This window comes from Onychostruthus taczanowskii, unplaced genomic scaffold (assembly GCF_017590055.1).
Source record: "Onychostruthus taczanowskii isolate IOZ18803 unplaced genomic scaffold, ASM1759005v1 scaffold38, whole genome shotgun sequence".
NCBI lineage: Eukaryota > Metazoa > Chordata > Aves > Passeriformes > Passeridae > Onychostruthus > Onychostruthus taczanowskii.
This window is the reverse complement of record NW_024501237.1, coordinates 5,958,541-5,975,396: the sequence shown is the minus strand read 5'-3', so window position 1 is coordinate 5,975,396 and position 16,856 is coordinate 5,958,541. Positions and strand designations below refer to the sequence as shown.

At 44.4% G+C, this 16,856-nt stretch overlaps 1 protein-coding gene across 2 annotated transcripts; it reads right to left on the bottom strand.

The window, feature by feature from the left end:
• Positions 1-343: 343 nt before the first annotated feature.
• On the bottom strand, positions 344-15,550 carry PPM1K (protein phosphatase, Mg2+/Mn2+ dependent 1K). Of its 2 annotated transcripts, none has more exons than XM_041412078.1 (7): positions 15,429-15,550; positions 11,973-12,481; positions 11,308-11,408; positions 3,527-3,692; positions 2,814-2,958; positions 1,855-1,989; positions 344-1,340 (listed from the first exon to the last, which is right to left on the bottom strand). In XM_041412078.1, exons 2-7 carry the CDS (start codon positions 12,410-12,412, stop codon positions 1,209-1,211), a joined length of 1,119 nt encoding a protein of 372 aa, XP_041268012.1. In that variant the 5' UTR covers positions 12,413-12,481; positions 15,429-15,550; the 3' UTR covers positions 344-1,208. The 2 variants fall into 2 exon arrangements, with proteins under 2 accessions (XP_041268012.1, XP_041268011.1); XM_041412077.1 differs by lacking the exon at positions 15,429-15,550 and adding an exon at positions 12,638-13,518.
• Positions 15,551-16,856: the final 1,306 nt, after the last annotated feature.

Below are 16,856 nucleotides of genomic sequence, written 5' to 3'. Positions count from 1 at the left end.
ATCAGAGCTCGGGTCCCCCCATGCCTCACTGGATACAGATTCCCCTCCAAAAAGGGAACTGGAAACACTTTCTTTAAGTATAAAATTCCTTTCTGGTATCTGAATATCTGACATCTACTAGAAACAATACCCAAAACTTACAAAAATTACCTTACATTGTTATAATGCTCTCTCCTTTCTCTAGCTTGTTTGTGGCATTTTATACTTCCTTGTGTACCATGAAGAGACATGAGAGATCACAACTAACTGAGACACCTTCAGCAGAAGGCAGGAAAATCCTCAGGTATGTATGAAGAAATAAACTGTCTTACGCATCAGATCTTCAAGAGTAAACTCTTTGAAATTAGCTTATTTTCTTTATTTAAAAAAAAAAAAAAGATATTCAAGTTGATGAGAGTCTCTGGATATCAAAACTGTGCATCTTTTTCCCTCCTCTGTGCTTCTGTCAGGCACTGACAGCAAAGAGAAGACAGTGCAAGGGGCTGCTGCATGGTCCACAGAGACTGCACAGGCTTTGGACCCAATGGAGAAAGGTTCCCATCTGTCCAACAGCACATGGCTCCAGCCTGGTCTGTCTCCTTGGAGCTAGAGGATCACAGATGATGGCAGTGAGAGCACAAAGCAGCACTGTCTCAGGAACTTGAGAAGCTACATCAAATGCCACTGGCATCAGAACCTAAACATTCTGAAACTTCTTTATTTTTCACCCACTTCTCCTGGAGCACAGGGGAGTTTCAGGTGGCTGCAGCAGAAGAAGACAACAAACCCTCTTTCTGTCTACCTAAGAACATTGTGCGTTTGTTCCCCTGTGTTTTATCGGACAAGGAAGTCAGCATGTGGCTCAGGGACTCACAACTGCCAGGGAGCTGAGGGTCCTGAGGAATACAAGTAGGCATGAAATGACTGTGCACCCTCTCCAGCCTCAGGTGAAAGCCCAGAACCTCGTCTGTGTGAACAAAGTGATGTGCGGAGCTGCTGGGGCGACAAACCCAGGGCACTGCCCCGATGCTGCTGGGAATAACGCAGGCAGCGAGACACGGTCAGCAGGAAGCAACACGGGCACTACACACCAAGGGAGCGGCGGCATCTTCTAACACTGGGAACAGAAGAGATGGACTAGACACTGAGTCAGCCTAGGAACAGATGGAGGTGTTCTGTAGCACGCTGTGTCCAGGTGATGGCAGGAAAGGATCGCTGTGTCGTTGTCTTCACGCCCACCTCCCGCTGGAAGCGAAGCTGCGGCTGAAGGAGAAGGTGATCTCCCCATTCTTGTACTTGCCCCAAGCTCCAAATGGCACTATGACAACTGTGCTGTTGTCTTCAGAGCCGAACTGCACTGCCTGAGAGAAGAAACAAAGTGTCAGCATCAGTATCTTGCTTGGAAAGGAAAACAAGTGTCTGGCTTCACCTGGGATGGCACATCCTGAGGCCGGAGACTTCCTTGCCCCTTCCCAATCCTGAGGCCTGAGACTCCCTTGCCCTTTCCCAGCCCTGATAGTCCATTCTGATATGCTCCAGAGCTTCCCATAGGATATGCCACCATCCAGAACCAAGGTCAGAAACTGGCCATTTCTGTCTATGACAATGACATTTTCAGCACAGGCAGAAGCTGCAATTACGATCCCATGACGTTCAGTGGACAGTGAGCTAAACAAGCTAATTGACGTGACGCCTGTCAAGGATGTGGCGAGACCCAGGATAAGGAAAAGGCTGGCCAGCAGGATTGGTCAATGTCCCAGCCTGCACTGTTCAATTCAGTTGAATGTGTGCTATTGTGTAAACAAAAACCTTGCTTTTTTAAGCCAAACCAGCCCAACCAGGAGCCCCTGGTGCCCAGAGCAGTGCTGGCATCACCTGCTCAGTAACCACATGGGCGGCCTCAGCAGGGTCGTGGCACTGGCTGATGAAGTCGCAGATCTCCTGGCTGTTCACGATGAAGTTGATACCGTCGGTGGTCAGCACCAGGAAGCTGTCGTCTGCGTGGTGCAGCTGCAACAGAGGCACATGGGATGCATCACCCTGGTGAGTGCTGCAAGGCAAGGGAACAGCCCCCATGGTTTTACACTCTTGCAGAGCACTTTTTTATTTTCTTGGGGTGCCGTGTGCTCTCCTGAAGCTGAGGATTTCAAGGAAGACATGCTAGTGCTGCAGTTGTCTCCCTAAACCCCTAGTGGGTGGCACTTTATTGGGACAAAAACAATGTAAGTTCTTGGGGCCCTGGGAGGTGCACTGGGGAAAAGTAACAAACATAATATGAAGTGGCAGGAGACCTTCCTGCCAAAGTGGAGGTTGAATACCTTCTGGGTGTTTAATTTGTTTTCTAGATGACTACAGAACTATGGTAAGACACATGCAGCTGTCCTTTCCTCCTCCCCCTCTTCATCTCAACTGTGCAAATCTCTATACATCCTACTTTTTTGATGGCAGCCCATCCATATCCCACCCAGTTCTCAGTGATGGTTTTATATCAGCATTAACCTCAAAATTATTCATTTGACCACAGGACCCAAACAATACTAACATCTGTAATACATATCATGTGTTATCTTTCTTCCCTCATCATATATTTTGCTGTGAGAAGTGAGATTTAGAAGTTGATCTGGTTGACTTTAGTACCAGATTCCTTTCTGTCCTTTTAGTATTAATCTGAAACAACTTAATGAGAGTTGTTCTGTGGTTATTTCAGTAAAAACCAATGCATGGCCATCAGGTTTCACCTGAGCTTCTGTTGTGTGGGTACCACTACTGCATCAAATACCTATGAAGCCCTTAGTCCAAGTGCTGCTGTCCCTGTAAACCAGACCTTCTTTTACCTGAACCCTTTTTGTTTCTGGCTGGGCTATCACACCACTGTTTTTAAGATCCAAATCTCCTATGCTCCGTGTCATTGCAAGTCTAGCATTCACATGAGGTTGTCCCAAACTGTTCCAGGAAATGAAGCCACCACACTTCTTAATCCTGTCCAGAGGTACCAAAAAAAAAAAAAAAAAAAAAAAAAAAAAAAAAAAAAAAAAAAAAAGGAAATTAGTTACTGTTTCACACCATTACCCCTATCTCTATCCTCTATTTCTCTATTTCTGTCAGTAGCTAGAATGAGGAATGATGTATGGAGAGCCTAAGCTGGGAGGCTGAGGGTTGGCTTTAGCTGTTTGAAGGGCTCTGTGGAAGGGATGTGCCTTGGTGGGCTGAGTCCTGACCTGGGAATCACAGTGCATTTCCTCAGGTTCTAAGTTGATTCTAACTTCCCACTTTTGGACAAGTCTGAGCCATGTGGTCATAGCTCTGTTCTGAATCTGTGATGCTGGTCTTACTGCTGAGATCTTATGCTCATGGAGTTCTTTCCACATCTCTGGTCCACCAAACAGGACCCAGTGCATTAACTGGAGCTTACTGCCAGCTCAGAGCGGTCTAAGGGCTCTATGTTCAACTCTTCTTTCTCCATGGCCCAACCCAGCAGCAGAGCAGGAGTCCATCCTGACTGAGGCTGTGCTCTGGGAAGCCACATCATCAGCCAGCCAGCAGGTACCTTTCCTTCTCCTCCTTTCTCTCTGGAGTATGGTCAATGGTGAGTTTCACGGGCTTTCCTTTCCGGCACAGCAGAGCGCGACTGTCTCCCACACTTGCCACAACCAGCTCAATTCCATCCCGGAGTAGAGCCACTGTTGCAGTGGTCCCAGAGCTCAGCAGAGTTGCTACAAATGTCATCAGAGAGAAGCTTTAGCACTGCCTCAAAGAGTGGAGCCCTTTATAACAGCAACAGTTTCAATTGGCAAAATAAAGACAACTTGCGCTCTGCCTAATCGGCAAGTAACTGCTTTTAAGTTTAAACTAAATTTATGCATAAAAAAAAAAAAAAAAAAAGTGCAAACATGCATGCATGTAGGACTAGGCCTGGAGGAAGAGAAGGCAGGGTGGGAAGGATTAAGTGTTTCTGTGCAACAACATGGCTCCATGCAAACAGGGCAAGTGGGATAAAAGCAGTACAAGGCACAGTAACTTCCTTTCAGTTTCTAGCAGAGTTTTTCAGTCCCATGAGCTTGCCTCAAGTTACAGCCTTATTGTTCTTATCCCTGGGCACAGTGACTGCACAAGTAGGTCACCATAAAGGTGATGGCTCTTTCTTTCTGTTAGGTGGTGAAGCGGGAAATTATATATTAATTTATAAATTATAATTACAGTTATTGTAATTCCACCAGGGAGAAACCAGTAGATCAGTCTGTGGCATCCTTCTGTTGCTGTCAGAGCTGTTACACTCCCCCTCTGCTTCCCCCAGAGGAGGATTCAGCCAACAGGCTTCCTGGCTTTTTCCAGGAAAGGTGCTCCCTGTCAACTTGCTGGAGGTCCCAGTGTGAAGGTGAAGCTGGATTCTGAGATTCAGCCTTGCCTTGTGCCTGAAAACAGATGCAGGTGGCCATGGCTGTCTGGGAAGCCTCCCCAGGGCACTGCTGGGATCACCTGGCAGGGGCTCACTGTGAGGGCCCAGAGGGCAAAAGAGAGCCCTGGTGCTGCCCTCCTTCTCTGCAGGGCAAGGGGGTGAGCTGAGCTGGCTGACTGCATTCAGGGACCTGCCAGATTCACTCACACAAGCAGATTTAAGGGCTTCTCATTTCAATTGCTACAATGGTCTGGAGGGGAAAAAAACCCAAAAAAATAAAAACAAAAAAACCCCAAAAAACAAAAACAAAAACAAAAAAACAAAAAAAAAAAACCAAAAAACCAAAAACAAACAAACAAAGAAACAAACACACCCCCCCCTCCCAAAAAAAAAAAAAAACAAAAAAAAACCAAAAAAACCAAAAACAACAACAACAACAACAAACAAAACACAACAAACAAACAACCCCCCCTCCAAAAAAAAAAAAAAAAAAAAAAAAAAAAAAAAACCCCTTGAAAAAAAAAAAAAAAAAACAACACCCTCTTGAAAAAGAGAAATGCAAGTGCCTATTTCAGGAAAAAGATCTCTTGTATCATCTGCAGTGAAGAAATGCTCAGCTTTCTTCATTTTCTTTGCTTTTTGAAGGGGCAAGTCCCACTTTACAGCTGTTATCTTCCTTCAGATTCTGCAGAGGTAACCCAGCAAGAGAGGCCTGGAAAGGTCCTGCTAACTTGAGCTGTTACACCAAAATGTCTGGACAGGACCAGCTACTGTCTGGAACACACTTGCATCTGCAGCCAATGCAGTTTCCCTTGAAAGGCCCTCTGTGGGTCACCTGCATTCTGGCCTTTTCCAGTTGTTCTGGTTTTTCAAAGCAAGCCAATTTGAGATGAGTTTTGGGCTTCTCTACAAATGTGACTCCCCAGTTATATTCTTGTTTTCATGTACTAACAGTTAACATGTCACTGTCTTTCCACCACTGCTTCTGCAGAGATCAGCTACAACTACATGTGCTCCTACCTCTGGTTCTGCAGCCCTGATCCCGGGGAACATGGGACAGATTTGAGACAGGACTTTGTGTTTGACCCCAAGGAATGCCAAGCAGCCCCAAATCTGACCAGATGCCAACAGGTAGCAACAGAAATGCAAGAGCTGTGAAATCTCTACAGCCTCCTTCCCCAACCCTGTGAGGTTTCGGCACCATATAAGTCAAACGGGGCTGGGAGTAAACTGAAGTCACCAAGCCCTGGAAGATGCATTGAGCCTTGTTGTGCAGTGAAAGCATAGAGCCCATGAATGAAAAAACCCAAACACAAATCCTCACAAACAGGTGTTAATTAAGCAGGTGTTATTATTTAAAACAGGTATTATTACTGCAGTGAGGACTGGGTTTAGCTGAACACTGAACCAGCAGCTCAGGGGTGACCATCAGTGGCCATGGTCACACCTTGGGCTGTGCCAGGGCCACGCAGGCTGGGACACGGGAAACTGGATGTGGCAGCTTCTCACTGGTGGCACTGGTGGGCACCGACATCCTGTTTCTCAAATGAAGCAAGGACTAGCCCAGCGCAGGGTCACTTTGAGGCACATTATGAAAATAACATATTAAAAAGTACCAGTGCAATTAGAAATTTTAGTAGAACCAGTAAAATACCTGTTTTAGCAAACAGTTAGAACAAATGAAATAGAGCAACCTATGTTAAACTACCTTTTTATTTTACAGAAGAAACCTTTTATTTAGACATTAAAATTAATGCAGAACTGCTGCTACTTTCCCATTTCATTCTGTGGTTTTAGAACTATGCTGAGAAACATATAAAAAGTTAAATCATAATTTTCAATTCACAGAAGATTGGAAATATTTGGAATTCAGGTGAATCTGCATCTTTTCAGTGCAAACTCCCAAAGAAAAGAGTTGCTATCACAAAATCAAGGGATGGTACTAAAGAACAAGACATTGTCCAGAATTGTGGTAATGAACATAGTGACTTGAACGTTATGTGTTTATTAGTTTATGAAATTGCACTCCTAGGAAAAAATACTTGCTGCTCACAATCTCTTCCTTGTATCCAGTTCATGCTCTGGGTAGGGATGCAAGAACATGCATGAAGCCACATGCATTAAGCCAGATGCAGCATTATGTGATTTCTAGCACAGCTCAAAACCACAGTAATGATGATGGGATACCATTTCTAAAGCTTTTCTACAACTGCTACTAGTTTAACACAAAATATGTTGCATCAGCACATGTATTGCTTTTAACAATTAAAGAGTTTGTTTTCCTAACAATATCACTATAAAACTAAGATGTTTCAATAGGTTCTTAACACTCACTGGACAACTTCTACTGCAAGTCATCTCAACTAATGTGACAAAGAGGATGTGGAAACCTTCCAGTAGTCCAGGCTAGGAACCGCTGGACTCCTTCACCTGGGACAAAATTAAGCAGATCTCTCTTTCCACTGAAGCCCAGCTTAAAGTGTCCAGGGCCTCCAGTTCTAGAGCTGCTGACCAGGTACAGTGTCTGCCACAAATAACACGCACACAGAGGCAAATAGGAAATTCACCCAGGGACTTTGTTCAAACAAAATAAACCTGCAACACTGGAGATGCAAGAATAAGGGCTGCAGAAAAGAGATGGAGTCAGTCACTCAGGTCTGCCTGCACTGCCCTGTGCAGGTCATGTAGGAAGCACCTGCATCTTTGGCCTTGGTAAATCAGCCTTGGTATTTCTGGAGAATTGCCACTGTTCTCGCCTTCTCGCTGAAACTGTGTGACAAAACCAGTTTAAATTCAGACCAAATAAATTCTAAATTTAGTTTCCCCTATGGAGATAAGTAATCAACCAACAGATCAAATTAAGAATTTTATGAGTGCTAGAGGATCAGCTGTCTCATATATGACAAGAGTGGCCACTGAAGAACATCTGCTCCCTCAAGGTAATTGCACCAATACGGGTGGTTCAAACCAGTGCCAAATGAAATGGGGCCATCTTAAAGGCACTGAATAGAAGTTTATGAATTGTTCTGACTAATGGAAAAATAGGCAAAACAAACATCCCTTTAATATTGTAATTAGTGTATTTTAAATTGATTAGGTAATAATCAGAGCCTTTGAATAAAAAGGCTGCCTTTACAATGCTGATAAATTTATTAAATGCTCAAGTACAATTTCTGCAGCTCTCCCTTTCTCTCAGTGTTGCAGGTTAACATATTTAAAGAAATGAAAATAATTTTTTGAATGGTAACTTAAAAAAAAACCAACAAAACAAACATTACTTTAAAAATATAATTACTTTAAAATAACTTCTGTTGTTTTTCAGCATAATAAGATTCAAGAGTAAGAAGCCTTTCAAACATGGGTAGACAAGTTAATACCTGGCTATGTTTTAATAAGATGGCTATTCCAGATGTGAGTGACCAATGTGATTAGAGTTGGATGCACTGAATGTGGAGGTTGATGGACAAACTCCCTCTTGTTTCTTCTGGCTCACAGTGAACAGAAGCAGTAACAGGTAGGACTCCAGGAGGCCAAGAAAGGGGTTGTCTCACATTTCTTCAGGGAAATGCTCAAATTTCCTCAAGCACAGAATTTAATTTCTTATTTCTATCCCTGCTGAGCTTTTCAGCCTTTACATTTTCGTTCTTATGGCTGGTAAAAAATAGCAGAAAGTTCTGCTTGTCTCTGAGGGCCATGGATAATGTCATTTGTTGGATGTAAGCTTCCCTTATGTTCTATACCTAACTTTAGCAGTGATTTGAAAGTGACTGGCCTGTATTTAAATGCATGGATGTGAATGAAAACACATTTTTGAAGAGGTATCAAACATCAAGCTTCAGGGCTCAGACACAGCTCTAAGCTGTTAATGATTACACAGCATTCAGGCAGAGCACAGATTATCCCAGACCTGCCTACAGCAAGTTTTTTATGCTTTTGTGTGGAACAACAGGTATAGGTCACTGTCAGAGGGGTTACTGGACCAGGCCCCAGCAGGCCAATACCGCTGGCAATAGCACTGGTGAACTGCATGCCAGACGCAGCAGCAGTACCTGGAACACACACAGAAACCATTTTTGTTATGGAAAGCTCACAGGAACTACCATGCTATGTATTTTCCATCTCTACTTTCAAATACTGTATCATTGTTAAGTGACCTACAGAGGGACATACCCTTGAAGACATAGTTGGGGTCTCCCAACAAGGCACGCCTCTAGTCCTGTTAAATTTGTGCCTTATGTAAGATTTTACTCCTTAAATAGTACTATAAACAATGCCTCAAATGTGACATTTTGGCTACAGGGATTTGTCCCAGGGTTTAGTTTCCTTCAAACACCCCGGTACAAGTTTTAAAGCTGGCTGTGTGTTAGTCAAGACCTGGACATCCTGAATGTGCACTGTTTTTGTGCAGACACAGTGAAGAGAGTGAGCCCTGGAAGGGTCATCTGCTTGAACAAGCCAAAGCTATTATTTTGCACTACATCAGCTATGGCCAGGTTTCAAAAGGAGGTCAGACTTGGGGAGCATCCAGTGTAACCCAGATACACCAAGTTAAACAATCAACCACCAACTTCAAGATACTCTAGCAACTGTCTTGACTGTCACATCCAGAATAGCCACACTCAATCAGAAATTTTGCTGGCTTCTAACAAAGATACATGCCAAGCACTGAAATTTTATGTAACTTTCAAAACATCAGTGACAACAAAAATATCCACAAAAAGCAGTCAATAAAGTATTGAGTTATTTTAACAACAGATACGCAAGAAGTTTAATCTGTTCAGAAATCCAAACTTGACTTTGCACCCTGTTACTCCATTCTTTGCCTTAGAGCTTGATTTTCAGCCAAGAACAATGGGCTCTCTTAGATCCCCCAAGTTCCTGCAAGAGCTTGCAAGTGTCCAGCCTACCTGAGAAACACTGAGTGCCTGCCAGAGCATGGCCCCTGTGGATGTTTGGCAAGTCTTTTGCCCTCTGTTTTGCTTTTTTAATGAAGGGGGCTTGTGCAGTATCCTGGTAACCATTGCATACGTTTTCTTTTCTGGCATTAAGCAGCACCAGTTAGTTAAATGGAATGAAAAAAATCCTATAAGCAGTTCCAAAATGCTCTGCTTGCTGCACAGTTTGCCAAATGTTGTTGTTATCCAATTCTGTAAGTCTCACCTACAAAGCTTTATGATTGGAAATAGTTTTCAGAAAAAAACAGAATAATACATCCAGTACAGTTCTCAATCCTTCTCCTCAAGAAGCTGCTCTGACACAGAGGGCACAACAATGAGCCAAACCAAGAGCTGTCTTACTCACAAAGGGGCAGGGAAAGGGACAATTAGATATGAAAATGAAGTGGTCTGATCCGGGGAAGCACACAAACTTGTACTCAAATGCTGTCTTAGATTTGGGTTGGTAAGAAAATACATTTGCAAAGAGGCTCTGGGAAAAATGAAGTGGTCTGATCCGGGGAAGCACACAAACTTGTTTCCAAAGAGGCTCTGGGTAAAAAGCACATCTGCTCTGCTGATGTCTCTCAAGAGGTCAGCTAAAACTCAGCTCATAGGTCAAAAGTAACTCTGGTCTTTTTTACAACATGAAATGCAATGGGAAAATTACCTTTATAGATTCAATCCTCCTTTTTTAAGGGCTGTATCTCAGGACTTAAGACTTTTTCCTGACCCTTGGTGCAGGCTGAAGTAAGAAGCAGTGCTGCAGCAGTCAGGCTACCTGACCTGCATTTGAGTCTACCTAGATTCATCTAGCAATTAAAGTGCAGAAAGCTACTCCATTACTTGATTGTACTCAACCAGCGCCTCAGAAAAGCAGCTTGAGAATACAGTATCACTTCAGTCCATACAGGGTTTCTTGGTTTCCAGTCTTTCTTGGAGAGAAGACTTTTACAGTTTCTGTTCTTCTGGTACAACCTCAGTTATTTTGCCTGTGCCTGCACCAGCAGGGGGAGGGAGAGGTTTTTGTTTTTCTTTTTCTGTCCTGGGTAGGTGCTTTTTTGTTTTTTGGGTTTTTTTTGTTTTTTTTTTTTTTTGGTTTTTTTTTGGTTTTTTTTTTTTTTTTTAATTGGGTTTGTTTGGGGCTTTCTTTTAAAACTGGCTAAACTGACTTTCAAAATTGTATCTCATGGCTCAGAAAGCTCCTGTGACAGAACTGGGACAGGCACTTCTATCTCCCTTCCTAAGTTACTCTCTATAAGCTCTGCTTGCTGCAACTGGAACTTCAGATGTACTTAGTCTCTAGACACATATACAAGAGCTTAATTAACAGCCAAGATTAAATGGGAATCTATAAGAGCTGGTACCAGCTTTACCACAGCCTTACCACGGCCAAACTTGTTTTCCTCTTCACTGCTTTTTTCCCTTTCCCACTCAGCTACTCCTGTGATTCTGTTTGTACAGAAGCAATATTGATTGCATTAATTTTGGCTTATGTTCCTCCTCAGGTGCAGCAGCCAAGTTAGGAAGGGGAACTTTGACACTGGTGCTTTCAATCCACAGGATTAACAGCTTTAAAACAAGCGAACATATAAAAGCACCCACCCCCACACCCCTAAAATAAAAAAAAAAGTGAATCAAAAACACCCCTCTCCACATTTCTTACCAGTAAAATTATGGCCCTTGCAAATCTAAATCACTCTTTGCTACCTTGACAAACATAATCCTTTTTAGAACCACATAAAGATAAATTCATTGATGATTATGCTAACATTCAGATTCATAACTCCTCCAGTAAATTTGACTGAGACTTACAGTAGTTATTTCATTTTTAGGAGGTAAAGCATAATTGTATTATTTGCAGCAAGTGACCAGAGCAAAATCCTGTGTTAAGTAAAACTGTTTTCAAGCAGTTTTCTGGACATTTTACTGCAAAACTACTGAGCAAATAAACAAACTTTATTCTCCACACCTATATGAATATTTTTTTTTACCTACCATCAGCAGAGAGATTAGCATGCCTTTCATACGCTTTGTCTATTTCTAGAAAAGCTTTGCTCAAAACATTTTCCAAATTCTCCTCCTCAGCAAGAAATTCCCTGGAAGCAAGCAAGTAAACAAAGAAATTAAACTTCTTTCCAAGCAATATACATCCTGATCAATCTGTTTCGCAGTCTTATCTCCTCCCTGCACCCACTGAATGATGCTGGACCTGAGTGGAAAGGTAATGTGATTTTACTAACTGTGTGCACTGAAAGCATAATAATGTAATTTTGCAAATATCTAAGTTTTTATATATATATACCCAGCATCCAGGGATATGATAGATACAGAAGACAGTAAGCAAACCATAGGTCAGCAATTACAGAGAGCCTGTGTGAAAATAGCTAGTCCATACTCTCCCTGTGTTCCAAGACCTTTCCTAGACAGTGGGCACAATTGTGCTCTCGTCTCCCGGGGTTTTGGGCTTGCCCAGTGGGGCAGGCACCGATGCATTAAGTAATTCATAGCATGTCTGTTCCACCCAGTGCTCCTGCTGTCCCATAAGGACAGGCAGCTACATAACCTGGGAGGATTAGGTACCATGTACAACCCATTGATTCCCTAAAGAAGGAATCCCGGCTGCAACTTATTTGACACACATTGCCTTGATGAGCACTTACTTAATATATTTTTCCATGTACTTATGACAGAAGTCTGCAGCTGCTGCCCCGCCGTGCCCATCGTACACTGCGAAGTACAGGATATCCTCTGTCAGCTGAGCGTAATCGAACCGGTCCTCATTTTCCTTTCGCTTCCCGATGTGGCTGGCGCAGCCCACGTTGCTCAGGCTCACCTTTGGGATCGGCTTCCCGTACTTTATGCTGGGTGGGAGGAGAATGGGTTCATCGATGCGATTGTCCCAGATGCCGAAGGTGTCCCATGTGGTCGGACGCCCGCTCCCGTCGGGGTCGAAGCGGGAGGCGCGGCGCTCGCAGGTGGAGATGGAGCAGGCGGCTGCGGGGCGCTTCTCGTCCTGCAGGAAGCGGGACGTGAGCGCGGCTCTCCTTCTTACTTGGAACCCTCCATTCCGTACCAAATTAATTAGTGTAGCTGTGGACATAACTTGTCTTCGCAGAGATTCGTAGGGGAAAAGAGACCAGGAACAAAAGATGTGCAGCTGCTGGAATGTCTTAGAGAATGAGGGAAAATCGATCAGGAAACAAGAAGCACAGGAAAGGGAATTTTCAGTTGCATCATTCAGGAAACAATGTCACCCTGAGAGCCGCTAATCATGCGGAGCACAGCCCTCCCTGGAAGCGACTGCAGCGGGATCTGCGTGACTCACCGGGAAACTATCCCACACCCAGCAGCAGCCCACATACACAGAGCCAGGGAGGCACTTCTGCTGGCGCCTTGCAGAATGACATCCCGAGTTTTCAAAGGCTGAAGGGGTTGAGATGGAGCAAATGGGAGTGATGATAATACTAAAATATGAATATGTGAAAATATGAGATAAGGTTGAGAAAATGAGCTTATCATGCATGCTATGCAAACACCAGCTGAGATATCTGCACTGTGACTCCCAGAGGGGAGGAAAAATATACATGCTTAGATTTTAAAACTTTTATCTGCATGTGATATTTGTTGCTGTCACATTTATGGAGGTCTTGAACAATACCTTTTAACACAGAGCTGTTAAGTTAATTGTGATTTTTTTTAAAATTCTAATAATGACTACTAAGAGTGTATCCATGGACATCCACAGCTGTACACACAAACTTCTCCCTCAAAAAACCCCATGCAGTTATTTGCTCTTTTGTCTGGCTTGAAGTTCTCTGCCACCTAACCCTGAAATGGGCTAACACAGGCAGACAAGGTCTTCTACTGGCTTCTCAGATCTCTTTTCCAGTCCAGATAAATTCAAACACACCACTTGGATCAGCATAGATGAAAATTCGCTAATGATGACTCACCTAGCATGCTGAAAAGTGTAGAAAGATTGGATTATTTGATCTTTTATAGAGTAACACCCAACTTCAACCAAGTCCAAGGACGCAGTTTGTAATAATTACATGTTGTTGCAATGGACTAATTCGAACCGGACCACACAGATCACTGTAAATAACCACACTAAAGATATAAGCCCAGTGAGGAATTTCTAACTTAATTACTCAAAGTTTGCTAAGAGTAAAATTATGAGTGAGAAGTATTATATGACAACAAAAGGTCTAAATATACCCAGACTTACGGTGAATGAAAAAAAGAAAAAAAAAGAAAAAAAAAGAAAAAAAAAGAAAAAAAAAGAAAAAAAAAGACAGCAGGGTAATCTGATGTAATTGAGCAGCAAAGAGCAACACTTGTACCCCAGAGACACTTTAATTCTGGGCTGGAGTGCCTCACTGTTGTCCTCTGTCCAAGCCAATCACAACTGCATCTCTGCATCTGAAATATTTGTTAAAACTATGTTTTAAAGTTGCTAGATAAAAATCTGTGTACTCATAAAAAACATGCAATCGAAGGTAAATTAGTAATGGGTTGCTTTAGTAGAAAATGGCAGCAACAGAGCTTTCAGAAGGCCTTCAATAAACATGTTGTTCCCAGCTCAATGTATGTTGCTTCAGATGCTGTGGGTTTACCTTTCATGCAATTATTAGGTTGCATGAAAAGAGGAAAGGTTTCTTTACTTAGCACTTGGAAGTTAACTGTTGACTTGATAAAAGGCTGAATGTTCTGGAAATCACTGTTGTTGCACCAGCTGAATATGAAACTACTTGAAATCTTTAGATTTTCCATTTTACTGCAGGGTGATACACCCTTATTTTAGCATCCTTACAGGTATTTAAAACCTAGTTTACTTTCTGGAGCTGCTTTTTCTTTCATGTTATCCTTGACTCATAACAGCAGCAGGTTAACTTCCTTCTGTGAAACACAGCAGGACCTAACTAAAAGCCTGTCAATTAGCAAAACCCACACTGGCTTTCACTTCTGTCAGCTTGAGAAGAGAACATGAAATTCTCACTATATTTAGACTACCCAGTATCCACAGCATGAATCAGAGGATCAGTCCAAACTCACAAGCTAATTAATGCATTTGTTCCCTATCAAATTCAACTCTCACCAGGCAAGTAAAAATAGTGAGATAATTTTGCCTTCCAAATGTCTCTGCAAGTCAGAAGTAGGAACCTGCTCTTTAGTTTGTTATGTAAACAGCTCTGGACACACAACAGTCTGTGCTTTCCCAGCTGATATGCCTGCAAACACTGGGCAGACCCATCTGGACAAAACAAGACTGAGGTAAAGAAAAGGGGGGCACCGGTGTTAGAGACAAAGTCCAAGATGGACAGCTCTAGACAGAAATCTGCTTTGCGGTGCTCCATCTGATCCTGTTCATCTGTACACGTTTTCCTGGAGGGAAACAGCTCCTACAGACAGGCAGGGAAACACAGCACTTAAAGCGGGATAAGGTGATTAAAACAGTAGTTTTACAGACTGCCCGCTGCTGGAAAGATGGAAATTTTCCAGGCTGCCAGAAGAAAAGGGGAAGAAAAGGGGAAGAAAAGGAAACCCGGAAGAAAGCGAAGGCATGCCAGCTGCCCCAGGGGATCCGACGTACGTCAAAAGGAATGCACGACTCCAAGTGCACTTGCCTCGCGTGCCTTCCCAACCCCACGGATGTGGGCAGGACCGTACGGTTCTGGGTGTTAAGCTCGCCATAAAGCAGGTGCGCTGTTGTTTTGTTGTTTGGTTTTATTTTTTTAAATCGTCCGTGACAATCTAGTCTCGGCTCCCTGCCTGAACAGCAAACTGAACACGGACAGCAGCAATTTAAAGAAAAGACGTCTCTGCTGCAGTTTGCGTATCACGAATTACCACAGACAGCGTTTATTCCGTGCTAATCAAAGCTGCGGCGTCCAGCGGCAGCCACTGCGGAACGCCAGCCGTGCCCAGCCCCGCTCCGTGATGGGCCAGCCCCGCTCCCTGACATTCCCAGCCCCGCTGCGGTCCTTCCCGCCCAGCAGCCGCGGCTGAAGGAGAAGGGAGAGCAGAGAGAGCGGAAGGGGCAAAAGAAGGAGACGCTTGCGAGCGCGGCCCCCCGGCCCCGGCCCCTGCCCCTGCCCCGGGCAGGCGGCCCTTACCTCCTTCCCTGGGCCCGGCGGCGGCAGCGCCTCAGCGGTGCGAGAGCGGCGCCTCCCCGGCCAAGGCTGCAGCGCGGGGCCGAGCCTCCCCCGCCGCCCCCGGCCCGCCCGCCGGCTGCGCCCGGCCCCTCACGCGGGCCTGGGTCTGCGCCAGGAGCACGGACACGGCCGTGGCTGTGGCCGGGGTGACCCTGCACAGCTCCGGTTTCACAGAATCACAGAATCGCTTAGGCTGGAAAAGACCGCAGAGATCATTGAGTCCAACCATACCCAGTCTTTCCTTAAACACATCCAGAGAGGGTGACTCCATCATCTCCTTGGGCCGCCCATTCCAATGTCTAATCACCCTTTCTGTGAAGGAATTCCCCCTAATTTCACAGAATCATGGAATTTACTGATTTGGAGAGCCACTCCTGGCCTGCCTAGGGTCCAGCCTAACCCTCCCCTGGCGCAGCTTTAGGACGTGTCCCGTCGTCCCGACGCTGGGAGAAGAGCCCGACCCCCGCTGGCTACAGCCTCTTCTCAGGCCTGGATTCGGCAGGTGGAAGCCCGAGGGCCAGGACAGCCAGGCTGTGCCTGCAGCTGCTGCCCACGGGCTGCCCAAGAGGCCTCTGGAAGCAGCAGTGATGCCCCAATGCAACAAATATCCGAAAGATTTAAACACAGTTGTGTGCACTGCTCCGAGGCAGCTGTTCCCATGAGCAAAGCCCTGCTGCCTCCTGACATGACCCATGTCCGATGAAGATTTTAAAGGGATCATTTGCTCCACACTGTGCTACTGCCAGTCTCTGACCTTTGATGCAATTTAGCAAATCAGATGGCTCTGATTACAAAAGTCTTTGAAACACGCCTTCCATTCCACCTCGTGCTGTCTGCTGGAGACTAGATCACTCGAAAACAGACACCTGAGGGAAAAGTGAGAGCCAAGACAATTTCCATAGGAGGTTAAGGAGGTCACTGTCAAGTTTGTCCTATATATTTTTGAGGTAAAGAAGCTTTTGTTTTGTTGGAGTGAGGTTTTTGTTGCTGCAAAACCTGACCAGAAAAGCAGCAATAAAACCTCTCAGACCTCTCACTATACAGCTCTACTTGTAGAAGAAGGGATTAGATGAACATGGTAGCACGTACCAGATTGTTCTGGTTTCCAGATGTATGGCGTCCCACTCAGCATTTAGAATGGAATTTGATCCTGTGAATCTTTTGGGGATAGCAGCAGTGTCATCTGTCACTGCAGGTTGTTCTCTGGTTCCCATTTGTCCTCAGTGAGACAGGAAAAACAAAGCTCTCCTGCCAACTCTCCTGGCACTGGGCAGAGAGTAGCAGTTCTCCTGAGCACAAAGGATTCATACAGGAGTGTATCCAAGCTAGCACAGTGAATTCCTGAGAACAAACCAGCATATTATCTGTAAAACAGATTTACAGAGTAGC